General features: G+C 35.5%; 1 protein-coding gene and 1 non-coding gene across 4 annotated transcripts; both read left to right on the forward strand.

Annotated features, from left to right (window-relative positions):
* Positions 1–2,135: 2,135 nt before the first annotated feature.
* On the forward strand, positions 2,136–11,854 carry LOC127853510 (uncharacterized). 3 transcript variants are annotated; one of them, XM_052388069.1, is made up of 3 exons: positions 2,136–2,407; positions 8,929–9,174; positions 9,616–11,854. In XM_052388069.1, the coding sequence occupies exons 1-3, from the start codon at positions 2,374–2,376 to the stop codon at positions 9,723–9,725; spliced, it is 390 nt and encodes a 129-aa protein (XP_052244029.1). In that variant the 5' UTR covers positions 2,136–2,373; the 3' UTR covers positions 9,726–11,854. The 3 variants fall into 3 exon arrangements, 1 of the variants encoding a protein (XP_052244029.1); XR_008036640.1 differs by lacking the exon at positions 2,136–2,407 and adding an exon at positions 7,079–7,239; XR_008036641.1 differs by lacking the exon at positions 2,136–2,407 and adding an exon at positions 7,520–7,537.
* Positions 2,805–2,877, forward strand: Trnai-aau (transfer RNA isoleucine (anticodon AAU)). The gene has a single exon. It is a non-coding gene; the product is annotated as a tRNA-Ile (tRNA).
* Positions 11,855–12,373: the final 519 nt, after the last annotated feature.

Below are 12,373 nucleotides of genomic sequence, written 5' to 3' on the forward strand. Positions count from 1 at the left end.
ACCGGACGGACTCGTATGACTTGAAGAAAAGAACAAAAACAATATTGTTGATTGAAAACGGGCATTTATTATAAAATGCCATAAAAAAGATAAAAATAGAACAGATTCTTTCCAGCAAGGCATAATGGGTGGTAAAAACCCGCCACACGTATATACACATACAAAAACATGAATTTGAATGTGATGACGGCGGGAAAAACACGCCCAAAATAAGTATAAAAGAAAAATATTTGATGCGTATAACAGTAAAATAAGAAACAAATGTGTTTTACACACAGGTCAAAACATACATAGTAAGGGAGTCAAAACCTTATGGCGGAGAAGGGGTTGAGGTGGGTTGTTAATTTCGACCATATTGGATGCCACGTTAGTCTAGAAGGATCCAAAGGGCCACAATGGCCAACACTGAATTTGATTGGTCAAAAGAGCCCATGTGACCCCACACTGAGGTTATACACAAGTAATTAAATATAAGGCTTGAACCAATATAATGTTCAACAATTAAGAAATCGTACAATGACATAAAATCTTTTATGTGTGCATAAAATATAAAATATATATTTGATAGTGAAATTATTTTATTCAGAAAAGTTGATTTTTCGTTATAATATGATTATTTATCATTCAAAATGATGTTTTCACTAATTAATATCATAGCCACACGCTAACCACCTGTGTTTTTATCTATAAAAATATTACAGGATCTACATTTTAATAAAAACGCATATTTATAAAACCTACCCAAAACTTTTTTAACACATCCAAATGGTAATCTGAATGATAACTTTTCTAATTGAAATTGTTTCTGCTCCGTTTTTAATTAATTTGATATTATAATATGCTAAGTTTGTCTCGTTGTTGTTAATGTCCGCCATTTCGGAAATGCAATATGAAAATCATTTGTTAAATACTCACCGATTGGCTAATAGCGTTAGGTATTGACTGCAATAGCCAATGAAAATCGCTGACGCTTTACAAGTCGACTTGGCACAACGAAACAATCCGTATAATAAACAAATTTTGAACAACACTTTCGGCAATCTGCGCAATTTTTTGTCTAGTTTTGGATAAAATACCAGGTCGGCGGGTGAAATATAAATTAAAATAAACGAAAGTGACTTTTATTTTTATTTCTATTTGTCGAAAAATAGGGTCGGGCGCTCCCGTAAAACAAATAATAAAAAAATGCTGGCCTAACATGTATTGTATGGTGTCTACGTCAAGAGGTCCAAAAGGGAAAGCACGGCATATCATAATATATGAGTGTATACTGTCCTGATGAATACAGATCGAGGCAAAGAACATGTTGCCGATTTGCTATAAGACGATTAAGTTGCCGCAAACACGGGACTGGCCACTCGTCCAATTGACACGAATGACGTGCATTCGAGGTCAACTGTGTGCGTATATATGTGTGGGGGTGCGTGCGCGTGCATGCGTGTGTTTGTTAGTGTGTGTCTTTGTGTATATTTCGTATTTTATTGACAAGTCCTGCTGCCTTTGCACAAGTGCATATGAGAAGACCTGACGCTTTACACTTGTGACAGATTAAGCCTTATACACGTATGAACGAGTGTAGAAGTCTCCGCGTTCTGCATGAGGGCATTTAGTGCTTTCGCGTGCCGTAACAACATTGTGTTATCACGTCTGATACTAGTCGTGAAATCATACAGGGTGCGCGTACACGGTGCGTGATCGATTGGTGATTTAACGAAAGGCTTACCAAATGTTGCTTTGTTTTGTTGATGTTTCATAAAGCATTTTCACGTTTACCCGGTGCCGCGGCGTTGTTTGGCTTGCACAAGTAGCTGGTGGCGTTGGTGTCTGTTACACTGATGGTATCGAAATACTCATGACACTGAGTAGGGAGTTTTTACTGCGTTCATACAACCGAGCAGCGTGCATTCATTCACTGTATGAATCTATAAATACAATAACATAACTATACTTTAGATAAGTTGGAATAAGTTCACTCAGCAAATTTATTTGAAAACCAGGCTTTAAAATAATTACATGCGCATTTAAACGCGCTTTATTTTACCAACTTAAAAGAATCAGCGTGGTTAGCAGACGACATGCGAATGTCACATGACGCCGACGTCTGTCCTCATATGACCTGTGTAGCAAACGGCGTTCAAGGCAGAGCGTTAACACTGTGGTTAACCGGCCAATAGGCCAATAATATGTTAATTAAATACAACCTTGAACCCGCAGTAAAGGACGCTAAATTGAGATTCGTATGATTTCAAGTAGATATCGTATCTTTTAAGCGGAAGAAATGTAAATAATGGCCTGACGAAAGTAGTCTATACGCCAGTCGCTCGTTGCAATCGAGTCGCGTGTGTCGCCAAAAGACGCCGGACGTATACCATCATGGCAAGAGCGCGCGTCTTACCTTTTTCATCCGGTAAGTTTAACAATCATGAAATATTTGCAGTTAACCATATACAGGCACCTTTGCTATTAATTTATACACGTTCAACAAAGTCCGTATAGTGTTTGGTACTTTCTGTTGTTTCGGTTAGTTTAGTTCGATTGTTAATTGACGGCCCGTGTACTACTTAAAAGTACCCTGGCTCCTCTTAAGTATTCTTCAAAGTACTCGCGGTAAGGAAGTATGGCCGGGCGCCTTTAAGCGTATGTTCGTTACCTGATTAACATTGTACCAGGGTACTTTAAAGTAGTACAAAAGCCGACAACGACGGTATCAGTTTGACCAATGAACTATTAGGATGTGTATTACAATAGCGTTGTAATATTACACATGTATATTTGTTATGTAAGACATACGTATATGCATAAGCGGCCGGTTAGCTCAGTTGGCAGAGCGTCGTGCTAATAACGCGAATGTCGTGGGTTCGATCCCCACACTGGCCAGACTTTTTGTGCTGTTATTTGTGGAATGTAGTAATTCTCGAGTGGTTAATGTCTGCTCATGTACTAAACGTACCGCGGGTATTTTAAGTATAGACAATCCCAGAAATCGATACCTCCCGGATTACCCGCCCCTGAATACTCTCGCGCGCCTCCAAAACGGTACTGAAGAAATAAACATGGACTAAATATGTATGTATAGGTCCCTACGCAAAACAAGGAAGCGAAACGGGTTTATCAAATATATTTGAGGATTTAAAGAGTTTCTGTTATCGATCTGACAACCAGATAATATTTCGTGTTTTTAATTAATATAAATTACGTAATTAGTAGAAATAAGGTTCATCTGCATTCGTTTAAGAGTAATAACACACAGCATGGACAGGGACCTATTTGTGTAGGTCCCTGGCATGAATAAGGTCTTGATTGTCATTTAACATGTTATTTAAAGGTTACGCGTGATATCTTATCTAAATTTCGGTACCAACACATGTGCAGACATGTGGTGTCACGGGCAAACCCATAAACGCTTTTAATCCACACTTGGAACATCGCCTCCCATTGAGCGAATTCGTTCGCGCATTTATCGCTGATGTTTTTTTAAGAGATGTATGTTGCTGTCATTAATAATCCGTAATTAAAGAAAAATAAATCACTTATTTTGTGCGTGTTTTTATTTTTTAAGCGTTAATTTAGACTGTTTTACGAACATTTAATAAAGACATACGTTTAGGAAATCTAGAGAACACAATTGGAACTATTTAAGTTTATTTAAGGCTCATTATTTTTCATGTTGAACATTTCAATCGTGAATTAAGATGTTATTAAGAAAATTTAATAATATTTCAGGCAACATGTAAAACGTTATTTAAATAATAATATAAGAAAGTTGTAGACAAAAGCTGATATGTCCTTTAAATAAAAAAGTATGACATATCCTGACATCTTACACAGTTTTGCAAACGAATAACTCCAATACTTGTTCATTTAAAACACAAAATTCATTTCTGGCTAGTTATTTTTGTATTAGCTTGAGAGCGATTTTTAAATAAAAGATTGCTAAAAACCACTTTAGTTTTAGACTAAACTAGATACATTATTTTAATTTTAAAAAAATCTCTACCTGAAAATCTTACAGAGTTTCGATAACACAGATTTACGAAACAATTTTAGAATCACAAACTTCATTTCGGCTATAGATTTGTATATTACCTTTAAAATGACACTTACAAGGGAAATATTTATAGCGAAATGGCAACTGTTTAGACAAACAAAGAGATGTATTATTCAATTAAAGAAGTCGTCCAAAGTCTTTAATCTTACAACGCTTCTTAATGAATATCTCCGGAAAGTATAGAAAGTACGACATTTAATAAGACATAATATAGGCTTTAACAAAGGCAGATATCAATTTAATTGTCTACATCGATCTTAAATCTATCTAATTAGTATCAAAGATCTATCCAAACAATATGGTCTGAATGGATGTTTCCAATCTTTATATATTGATAGATCTTTGTTAATATCTCCGGCACTATTTACGCTAAAATCACAACGTTTACTTCACACTTTAGATATTTCTATACCTTTATAATTATGCTTGAAAATTTTATTCCATAAAGAAATAATTAAATTCTATACAAAGGCATTATGCTGAAAGGTTTGTTAAAAATGCCAACTCGGCCTTAAACATTACGTGTTGTCACTGAATATTGTTGCAGAGACACATATTTTATGAATCTATCGTGTATATTTTTAATTTAAATTATATTGATTTACGATGTGATACATATCGACACTTGGTTTCATGTTTCACTTGTTTTCAATCCTAATGTGCGAAGTCATAAAGTACTGTTTATTGGAATAAAGCGGGTGTACACTATGATAACGTTGTAATCTGTCAAATTCTTCAGTACCGTTTTCAATCGCGGGTTACGTAATAGCCAATATTGCGGCGCCCATATTATCGATTCTGGGATTGTCTATACTACAAAGTACGGATAACATACTAAAAAGTTCCCCGTAGTATGACCGGGTGTCTTTAAGTGTATATTTCATACCCTGTGTACGATATTATTTACTTTAGTGTATCCGGGGTTCTTTTAAATAGTAAATGAGCCTACAACGACCGTTTGAGCGTTAGTTTTATGTTGTTCGTATTTGGACACAATGAAGTCAAAACATTCTTTGTTTTTGCTGCTTGACGACCGGTTTATCTTGATTCCGTGTTGTTTTTGTTCAAACAGATACTTATGATATATGCTCTGGATAAACGGGGCAAAGTGAATGTGCGTAAAGTGTGGTCTCAAATGTGCAGTCCGCTCTCTGCCTAAACTGGAGTTTCGTTAAGATAAGACTTCCGTCAAGTGTTTTTCAGGGACGACACTTTCCGACCTATCTGGCTTTTTGCTTAGATGGGACTTCATTTATTATGAAAAATATCATACTAGCGCAGAGTGTCGTCCGTGATAAGCCTGTGCGGACTACACAGGCTAATCTGGGACGACACTTTACGCACATGCATTAAACCTCGTTTTCCCAGAGCGAGTCTTATTTGTATTAGCGCGCTGCTTGACACGGAATGGTATAAAGCAGACACATAGAGCAACGACTATATTGGCCGTGTTCAGTGAAAAGGGGGTTAAATGAATGTGCGTAAAGTGTCGTCCCAGATTAGCCTGTGCAGTCCGCACAGGCTTATCAGGGACGACACTTTCCGCTTTTATGGTATTTTTCGTTTACAGAAAGTATCTTCATTGCATAAATCGAGTTTAGGCGGCAAGTGTCGTCCCTGATTAGCCTGTGCAGACTGCAGAGGTTAATCTGGAACGACACTTAACGCACATGCATTAAACCCCTTTTTCACAGGGCGAGGCTCACGTGAAAGATGTGTTTTAAACAATAACATGATAGATACTATTTATGATAGATTTTATAAGAAATCCCATCAACTTGACCAGTATATTTAGCATGATCGCGATTTTATTATAAATCACGATACAATAAAAACATCGATTAAAATATATATGTGCACGGAAAACTTTTAAAACAGATCTGTGCAAAGAACGCGCGCATAAATATTTGAAATATGTATGGATAAATCGCCTTTGTCGATGTCCTTATTTTTTGTTATGTCATTTTCACATAGTATTTCTGTATTTCATCTGGAGATACATTATCATAAGTATCTAATAATGAGAAAAAAAATCAACAAAACTAGCGCAACAAACGTCATTAATGTGGATGTTATGCAACTAAAATTAGGCAGTAAAACACAGGCGCGATCTTTGATCTCATTGATGTAACTGATTATCTTTCACCAATACAAACTAGCATCAAATCTTTTGTTAAGATATTTCTTGTTTATCCTGTTGAATTTTTTGTTGTTTTTTATCACGCTGATCAGCTGCTGGTATGTAAAGCCAAACGAGCCAGTATCGATAAAAAATAGTCAGCGAATTTTATAAGATCACCAGACTAAAAGCGATCAATTATATAGGTTATCATAAATGAATAATTAGATGTGTTGTACTGTGGTAGAGAATTGAGGTTGTTGGCTTTACGTATTGTCGGACTGGCCGGCGTATTATCATGCACACGGCTGCATACCATAAGCGGGTTTAAATCGCTTTTGCTTAAGATATTAACAAAGTTTAGTTGATTATTGTTTCCGTAGCAAAAAAAACTAAAAAATATATATAAAAAGCTAAGAGACCTATACAGTTGTTTGTTTAGGTCCCTGAAAAGTTTCATAAGCCAAATGTATTCCTTATTTTTAAAAGTTTCAGTGTGTCGATTGTAGAATGTGCCGGCATTTTGATACATACCCTACTTCCAATAAATCATATTTACAGCAAATATATATTTTATACAGACCATTTTATTGATCGCATGGACCCATACAAAACAAAAAGGTTGCTTGTCATAGGCACATACAAAAATAGCGCCAAAAGTGTCGATATTAGGTTCGTTCTGCTGCGGGTAGTTTAAATACATTACTTTTATTGAATATCATACACGCATAAGATACATTATAAAGGCTTAAGAGCATGCGCAAACTATTTAACATATAACTAGCATATGAATGCTTTCCATTAATCGGACTCTCACACCTGTATCAAAGTGTGCTAAAAATAGATGTCGTCCAACAATGTCAAAGTCGATCATGTAGCACGCGCATGGTCTATATTTAACGCGTGGGGTTTACCTATACAAACAATGTACATGATGAAATCATGATAGCTTGCATGAGTGTAAAGGTTTGCATCAGAACCGAGATTATAGCGTGATTGAAGTAACTGTGTCGCATTATTTACTTGGTGTTGGGACTGGGAGTTTGGATTGTAATAAATTGAGTTTTAAAAGGTAATATATTTATTATTATTATTTTGCATATGTGTGTGTCAATTAAAATCTATAATTATTTCAATTAAATATTTTGGTTCATTACAATTAATGGCAGTCAAATAATAATGGAACGACGGACTTTGGACTAGTTCTGGCTACCATAACTTTAAGAGTCGCTTTTTATGATTTTTGACTAGTTCTTCTTGAATGCTCTGAGCTTTTATGAGTACATACGTACAGCCCAGACCCGGAGGGTCAATAGCTGGGAGTTGGATTATTGCAACTAGATTTTTGACTGGCGCGACTTTACTGTAAGGTCTGTCAATACTACATAAATTGTTCGCTGAAGTTTCTTAACCTAACTTTGAACATTTAGTTATGCACCCTCTGATATACAGAACATATGTAGATCTACAAGTTTTCTTTTTTCCTATTTTAACTGGTATTAACGTACATTTGTTTAATTAATTTGAAACAACTAGAATTGTTGACGTGTAGTGAAGGTCAAAACAATTAAATCAATTCGACGGAATTAGAATCCAAACAATTGAAACGAATGTTGATCGAACGCAATATAAATAAAGTATTGTAAATTACTGCTTTAGAAAAATCGGATTCAGTGAATTATGGACCATGCGGGTAGAAAAAAAATCACTACGAATTTTGGGTGCGGCAAATACGGCGAATATTTAATCATGTGACGTAACCTACAGTAATATATTTTATTGTTTATGCACACGTTTGTTAATAACTGAATACAAAAATCGTTAATGCAATTCATATCAACCAAATTCCAAAATATAGTTCGTATGCGCATATAAAGGCACGAATCTTGTATTACACTACATTTATCTTGCACGTGTCGCTGAAAACAGCTGAGCGGGTCAGCATGTATAACGTCGCTATGATAAACTTGATAGAAGTTAAAGTTGCAATGAAAGCGATATACTGTCCCTGGCTAAACGATTCATGATAAACGGGGTGGTATTAAGTTGTGTATTACCAGAAGTCACTGCTTTGCCAACCACTTTAGTTAGATTTCCTTATTTCTTATGGGGTATCTATGGCGTTTTATATAGTAATGTTGCTTTAGTTCTACATTGCTATGGGCATCAGGTAGAGCGATATGACATTCAAGTGTCCTATCTGCAGGATAGGGGGGGTCATTATTTATAACGTTACGATGTAAACATTGATTCGTACGAGGGACGTTCACGTGTGTTTGATCAGCAGGGTTGAGGTCATTATTTACAACGATGTAAACATTGATTCGCCCGAGGTCACGGACGACGTAATATGTCAATGCTGACTGAATCATCTGTAATTTAATTGCGACCAACCAATTATCTGTTGGTTAGAATATACATTTGGCGAAAAAAAATTGACAGCACGTGTTTTTTGTGTGTAAAGTACGATGTTTTCTAATTAAAACCAGAAAACTAAAATTAGTGACAACCAACAACATAGTAATCAAGAAAACAGACGTCAAAACATCCACGTACAATACACTTGCCGGTCATCTCAAAATACACGCTCAGTATTCACATTAATAAACGTGTCACTATTCACTTGCAACAGACGGGTGAATATTCACGTGCAATACGCGTGCCATTCATTATTCCTATACAGAAAACGTGTCATGATTTAGGAACAATACAAGTGTCATTATTTACGTACATTATACATACACGTTTTTTTTATTTTCAGACTCTGACAACAGTTTGAAATCAATGCGACCCATCATGGAAACTGCCGAGCTTCGTTGCTATAGAGACACTCCGCGTTACCCTAGTAGCTACTCCCTGTCGGCCCGCGAGTCGGGACTCGGGAAACTAGAGGGTGGGATGGAGGGGCGGGGCATCGTCTTGTTGGTGGTGTGTGGCCTATACGCTCTATTCCTGTTTTTGGTGGCGAGATCGCTGAAACATATCTTTGGAAAAGTGGCATCGCCTGGTAAGTTCTTGAGAAAATTTGAGTCTTTTTCTAAGAAAAAAGGGTTAAATGCATGTGCCGTCCGCATAGGCTAATCAGGGACGACACTTTCCACTTAAACTTTATTTTCGTCAAGAAGAGCCTTATCTTAAAAAAAAACGAGCAGAAAGTGTTTTCCTTGATAAGCCTGTGCGGACAGTGCAGGCTAATCAGCGATGACGCATGCGTCAAACCCTATTTTCCCCAGAGCGCTGCTCATGTCTATGTAGTTGTGGTGTTGTTGATGATAGGGTTTAAGACGATGATGATGATGATTAATAATGGTGTGGTAATTGTGATTTAAAAAAATGTATTTTCTTGTTATAAAAGTATTTGATAATAAGGGTAATTTTTCTCCTGTTAGAGATTCTAGAGTTTTATTGCATATGTATGAATGAATTGGTTGTTTGTTTGTTTTTTCAGTGACCTCGATTGTGTGGCGAAAAGAATTCACCAGCGTGTCTGTTTCAAACAAAACAATTGAAGGCCACAAGAAGGAAGTCATTCGGGACAGAACATTTTCGCATGGCTGAAAAGCAATTATAGAAAGACTAGAGACAACGAATGTGTAAATAATAACCGTTAATCTGTGAAGGTTATATTTATATTTAACGTTTGGGCTCAAGTCTTTACAGCAGAGGTGGCGTATCCCCAAAACTCCCTGGAAATGATGTAATATCTGTTGAGGGTTTACAGTTTAAACTCCAGTGACGCAGCACATTTATGTGCCAAACACGCATGTCACAATGTCCCGAGATGCAAAAAACGCCAATGACAGGCAGCGTTTATGTTCTGAAATTCAAGACACTCGTATTTCTTATAAATTGTAATTTATTTACAATAACATAAGGTGTCTTTATCGAGAAAGTGTATTCATAAGAATTCGATAGCAGTGTTATGTTTTTATTACCTCAGAATAGTAAAATATGAACACATCAATCAGTAGGCGTATGACATTATCAAATTAATTGTAGCAGGGCAATTATAAAAATACCCCGCGTAACCGGTTAAATATTAAAGGGATCTTTTCACGTTTTGGTAAATTGACAAAATTGAAAAAAGTTGTTTCAGATTCGCAAAATTTCGTTTTAGTTATGATATTTGTGAGGAAACAGTAATACTGAACATATACCATGGTTTAATATAGCCATTATATGCATCTTTTGACGATTTAAAAACCTGAAAATTATAAAGCGTTGCAAGGCGAAACGATTGAATAATTTGGAGAGTTCTGTTGTTGTCGTTTAATTTTGAGAAACTACCAAGATAGCTTATATAAAGTATAAAATACGTCGCCCATTTATGATTGGCAGGATGGCCGAGTGGTCTATTTGGTTTTTATTCCAGGATTCCGGGGGTCACTGGTTCGAGCCCTGCTGCGGGCTACTTTTTATTTCTTGATTTTGTACTGGAGCTTTTTAGATCCAATGTTTACATTTATCAATATAAACTATAAAGCATTTAATGACAAACTTCAAAACATGCCAAAATCTGTGAAACGGCCCCTTTAACGGACCTGTATATTTTATTATTCACACCAAGTCCTGCAAGTAATACTTTTTTTTGGCTTTTTTCTTAAAATAACACTACTCAACTTGTGCAATGTTGTGATAATCTAACATGTTTATGCTGGATACATTTACTGTGTTATATTGTACTGTACAGTAATACTATTTCATGCTGTTGTCTGAAGGCCTCATTGAAAATAAGATGACCATTGTTTCAATGGTAATGATACGAAATGTGTTGTCTTAATGAGCAACCTTCAGGAAATAAAGATTTTTAATAATAATATAATGGTAGGTTAGTCATTAGAAAGTTATATAGTATAATAAAGCAAATAAACTAGTCTGTCTGTTAAGATAATGCTTTGTATATGTTCATGTTTAGTTTAGTTATGATTACAGATGCATTGACTCATTGTTGTTGACTTAATAAGGGCCTATATTTATATACCGGTATGTTATGTACTTGTCCAAGACAAGCTTATGTAGGGGTATCTAGACTACATACTAATTACGTTTACTAAATTCAACTGGTTGTGTCACTAATATGAGGTTTTCAAAGACTGAAACATTAATAAAAGTTTGTTCTTTTCTATTTTTAAATCTGGACAAAAAGGTTGCATTTTGTAAGTTTGATCTATTTTTTAATCTGGACAAAAACTATATCTGAAAGACTGTGAACGAGTCCCTTTGTGAATCCACAACCTTCTTTTAATCGAAAACGGTGAAATACTACTATAGTTAAAAAAGGTGGGCACTTTTGTTTTTAAGAATATGTTGCCCCTGAATACGGAAAGTATTCTTCTCATATTCCAATGTGCTTTTAAACTTTAGCAGCCTTAATTTGGTTATGTTTGTCAGCAGTAAGTCTATAAATTGCGTTGAAAGAAAAACAAAACATTGTCGATGTATATACAAACATAACGATTTTGTTTAACAGTCTTTATTTCACCCAAACGAATATGTATTAATGAGAACTTAATTGTGTGTAAATATACTGCCTCTGTATGACTATAATGTTCATTGGACCTTCACATAGACAACGTCTTGGACGACGAAAACTGTTCTCTGCGTTGTTTTATATGTACATATCTTACTTACTTTGTTATACAGTTATATTTTTACTATGTTGAATAAATAAAACGTTTGAAAAACAACATCGTTTTTCATTAACAAATCAATGACGTGTATCTACTACTCCCTGGTATCTACTTATCCCAGTGAACTAAATATTAAAAAAACACACAATAGTACCGGATAAACAGGAGGCATAATTATTTATAGGACTTTAGTGACATGATGAATGAAATATTATATCTACGTGGCTACGTTAACCCATTTATGCCCAGTGGACTCTCCCATCCTTCTATATTGGATCAATTTATTTCCAAAATTAGGGGTGTCTGGTATACTTTTTTCTATATTTAGATATTTTCTCACAGAAATTCCTCTAAGCAAACAGCGCAGACCCAGATGAGACGCCGCATTATGCGGCGTCTCATCTGGGTCTACGCTGTTTGCAATGTCCTTTTTTCAGGACGCTAGGCATGAATGGGTTAATAATTGTATTTACGACGGTTTACCATTGTCTTAACATTTCACTGTGTGGTTAATTTTGAAAATATATAACGTGGGAAGATATTACCGCATGCAGCAAATATGATCCAATATTCTAA

Source organism: Dreissena polymorpha, chromosome 12 (genome assembly GCF_020536995.1).
Source record: "Dreissena polymorpha isolate Duluth1 chromosome 12, UMN_Dpol_1.0, whole genome shotgun sequence".
Classification (NCBI taxonomy): Eukaryota; Metazoa; Mollusca; class Bivalvia; order Myida; family Dreissenidae; genus Dreissena; species Dreissena polymorpha.